The 3,844-nt window shown below is 48.8% G+C and overlaps 1 protein-coding gene across 1 annotated transcript; it reads left to right on the top strand.

The window, feature by feature from the left end:
* The first annotated feature begins 262 nt into the window (after positions 1-262).
* On the top strand, positions 263-3,625 carry LOC118570301 (UL16-binding protein 1-like). The gene is made up of 4 exons (XM_036168693.1): positions 263-353; positions 1,942-2,199; positions 2,541-2,810; positions 3,513-3,625. The coding sequence occupies exons 1-4, from the start codon at positions 263-265 to the stop codon at positions 3,623-3,625; spliced, it is 732 nt and encodes a 243-aa protein (XP_036024586.1).
* Positions 3,626-3,844: the final 219 nt, after the last annotated feature.

The following is a 3,844-nucleotide window of genomic DNA, read 5'->3' as shown; positions in this document are numbered from 1 at the left end:
GTTAAGACGCTAACCAGCCTTCCAGGGAGGCAGACAGGTAGCCCGCCGGGGAGTGCGCGGTGTTCACGGAGGGAGGGCTAGAGCAGCACGACCCCTGAGGGTCCCCCGAGGAGACATAGGAAAAAAATCTCGGAAAAGCCTGAATTCATGGGGACTTCGCGAATCCCTGCACAGGGTCCTCTGTGGGGCTGTACTGAGGACGCCCTGATTCTCTACACAGCTCCTGCAACACCTATCCACAACCAGTTCTCAGGAAGGAACCATGGCAAAGGCTGCTGCCACCTGGGGAAATCTTTCCCTAATTCAGAGGCTTTTCCTTCTACTGAACTGTCTGGAGTGCCTGCTGCCCACCGGTGAGTTCCTGGGATTTAACTGGGGCAGGTAGGGAAGGAGGACACTGGACTACTGAGTCAGGAAGATCAGAGTCCTCACAGGAAGCTCCCTGGCCTCTCTTCACTATCATCAGGACTTATGTCCGGTCACCCTGGTCCTCACCGCATCCCTCCCAGATTCTCTTCAGTGCACTGACACAGGGGGAAAGTCACCGCGGGAGGGCCGGGAAGGGGCTGCATGAATGAGGAGGGCAGGGTAGCAGAGGGGGTAGCTAGTGATGCCCTCAGTACTGCTGGGATCAGCTGAAGTCCAAACCCAGTCACCAGTGTGGACCCCTCCAGGAGGAGGTCTCAGACAGCTGCCCTGGACCTAAGGCATGCTGTGCTCTGAAGACTGTCTTCCTCAGGGGGGATTCCTCACAAGCTCTCCACCATCTGGGACCTCTTTGTCCTTGACCTTTCATTCCCACCTTCCCATGGTATTCTCCAGAAGATAACACAGAGACTTCCAGGGGGAAGGCAGCCACCGCCACAGGCATTAGTTCTTCTGTTCTCTCTCTCTCTCTCTCTCTCTCTCTCTCTCTCTCTCTCTCTCTCTCTCTCTCTCCTGTCTGTTGTTTTGTTTTAGGACAGGATTTCACACACTGTAGAATCTGTATTAATTCCTTCTGTCCCTCAGTCTTCCAAGTTCTGGGATTACAGATTTGTCCTACCAAGCCCAGCTCCAATCCCCATGTGTCTCATCACCCACCCCCTACTCACTCCATCTCTCTTTTCTAGCCCTTCCCTGTTACAGTTCATAAAGTGCATTCAAGCCCTCTTCAACCATGTGGCAATCTACGGCTGACACACCCTGTCCACTGTGGATGACTCCACTCTGACACATGTGCTTCCCTGAGATTTTTGATCACCACGCTTCTACTACCAGATTTAACCAGCCTAGATTTTCTTTGTCCTGTGGTGTGGACTATCCTCTGACCAGTTCCAGGAAGCCATCCCTGGAACACTGCAGTATGTCCAGGGATATGCCAATGTTTTGTACTGGTGTCAATCTGTTGCTGTGATAAAACACTCTACAACAGCAATGTAAGGGAGACTGATTTACTGGACTTCTACTTCTAAGCCAGTCTGTCACTGAGGGAAGTCAGGGCAGTACTCAGAGGCAGGCAGACCTGCTGTTCCACACAGCACTACCTATGACCAAGGAACTTGATTCCCAGCTAGAGAGGCATTGCAGGAGCCATGGAGGATGCTGCTTGCTGTCTGGATGACTAGTTTCTCTGCACTGCTAGATTTCTAATCTAGCTATGAGACCATTTCCCCAGGGAATAGAAATGCCCTTTCATGACCGGGCATTCCTATATCATCAACAGTCAAAATAGTCCCTCAATAGACGCTCCCTTCTTTGGTGACTCTAGGTTGTATCAAATTGACCGTGAAAACCATCAAAATGGGCAAATCTTTATTTTCTTCCTTTCTTCCTTCCTTTCTTTTCTCTATTTCTTTTTTTTTAAAGACACCCTCCACAGGTGTCTCTTGTTCTAGATTCAGAGACTGTCTCTGAGCCCCTGCTCCGCATCCCTGACCTCAGTGCATATTTCCTTCACAGATGCTGCTTCTCTTTGCTACAGCTTCACTGTGGGCAAGTCAGAGTCTGGGCCATGGAGGTACAATGTCCAAGGCCAACTGAACAAAGAGACTTTTCTTTCCTATGACAGTAACAACAACTGTCATGCCTATGGTGTTCTGGGGAACAAACTCAATGCCACAAAAATCTGTGAAAAACAGGTTGACACTCTGAAAGATGGAGTGGACCTGTTCAAACAGCAAGTGGTTAAAATGAAGGAGGAGAACAAAACAATCAGAGGTGAGTTTCAAAGGGTCCCATAGTGCTGGGGATATAGCTCAGTGGGAGAGTGCTTACCTGGCATGCATGAGGCCCTAGGTTCAATCTACACCGCTACAAATTAAATAAAAGAATAATCAGATGGCCCCCTGAAAGAAAGAACAGGATTTGTGATAGTTTAGAGACATTCCTTGTTTTCATGGGGAAAAAAAAAAAAATGCATCACTGATAGTCCCACCTAAGAGGTTCAGTAGCAAGGCCAAAATGTGGAGGGTAGAGCAAGGTCAGAGGATGGGAAGGGAGGTGGGTAGGCAGGCAGGATTCATCAATCCCAGAGGCTGATCTCTATCCCATGGGCACAGATCCCCTCATTCTGCAGGCCATGATGTGTTGTTGGCATGGAGTAGATGGAAAGTTCAATGGATCCTGGGACTTTGACCTCAATGGACACAAAATGTTTCATGTTGACTCAATCACTGGACAATGGACTGAAGTTAATCCTGGATGGATGAAAGAGATGTGGGAGAAAAACATGGATGTAGCTGCCTTCTTAAAAATGACCTCGAACGGGGACTGCAGGTCCTGGCTTGAGGAGATCAAGTCACACTGGGAAGAAAAGCTGGAGTCTACAGGTAACTGGGAAGAAGGGGAGGAGGCTCTGTGCAGATGAGTGTGCGTGTGTGTGTGTGTGTGTGTGTGTGTGTGTGTGTGTGTGTGTGTATGTGTGTGTGGGCATGTGCGTGTGCGTGTGTGCATGTGTGTGTGTGTGTGTGTGTGTGTGTGTATGTGTGTGTGGGCATGTGCGTGTGCGTGTGTGCATGTGTGTGTGTGTGTGCATGTAATAATCCAATCACCATGAGCTCTTGAGTTGTTGGCCATTTTTTCCATCATTCATTTCCTTTCTCACCCTCTCCTATCTCATTAATTGTGTTTACATTGTTCTCGCACTGTGGTTCTTGCAGGCTGTCACTGTCTGAGCATCCTTCTATTTCCGGTCCTTTTCCTCATTCTAGAATCACTGCTGCTTTGCATCTCACCTGATCTTACTTCTTCCCTTCCTTCATCCTCACAGGTAATCTTCATCCTTCCTCTCCTACTAGAGGGAAGATGAGGTCCCATCATTACCCTGCTTCCCCTATCATAGATGCAGGAGTCTTTGGGGGTCAGGGGACATGCCCTCTCTCCCCTCCTACTGAAAATCCATTTAAACATTTGTTGCATAGCAACAGGAGTGGAACTCTGTGTGTTGCTGAATCACCTGAGCACACAGAAGCTAAGTGAGATTTCCTCAGATTTGATATCTGGTCAAGACTCAAACTGTGTTTGCACTTCAGCCTCACCAACTGTTGCTCCAGATGTGGAAAAGGAACCTTCATCCATGGCCATCAAGCCCAACATCTCAGCCCTGCTGATGATCCTCCCCTACTCCATTCTTCTGTGGTTTTAGAGGAGAATCCCTTGATAATGAAGGTACTGAGGGCAGTGTTGGGAGTGGGGTAAGGGACAGATAGAAGGAGTGAGGAAGCAAGAGGGAATTCCTGGAGTCCTTCTCTTGTTCCTCATCTATAACATCTTATTGAGAAAGGAGGCAGGAGATCTGGTTCATGTCACCTGCTAGCAACAGCTTGTGCATGCTCAGCCTTGACAGGACAGGAATCATGTCACA

The sequence above is a fragment of the Onychomys torridus genome, chromosome 19 (genome assembly GCF_903995425.1).
Source record: "Onychomys torridus chromosome 19, mOncTor1.1, whole genome shotgun sequence".
Taxonomy (NCBI): Eukaryota; Metazoa; Chordata; class Mammalia; order Rodentia; family Cricetidae; genus Onychomys; species Onychomys torridus.
Note: the sequence above shows the minus strand (reverse complement) of the source record. Positions and strands in the feature narration are given on the sequence as shown.

Bases quoted from the DNA above. Each gene is read 5' to 3' on its own strand.
- LOC118570301 (XM_036168693.1), top strand. From the start codon at position 263: ATGGCAAAGGCTGCTGCCACCTGGGGAAATCTTTCCCTAATTCAGAGG. The intron at 354-1,941 runs GTGAGTTCCTGG...TTTCCTTCACAG, and splicing joins GGAGTGCCTGCTGCCCACCG to ATGCTGCTTCTCTTTGCTAC. The intron at 2,811-3,512 runs GTAACTGGGAAG...TTTGCACTTCAG, and splicing joins AGAAAAGCTGGAGTCTACAG to CCTCACCAACTGTTGCTCCA.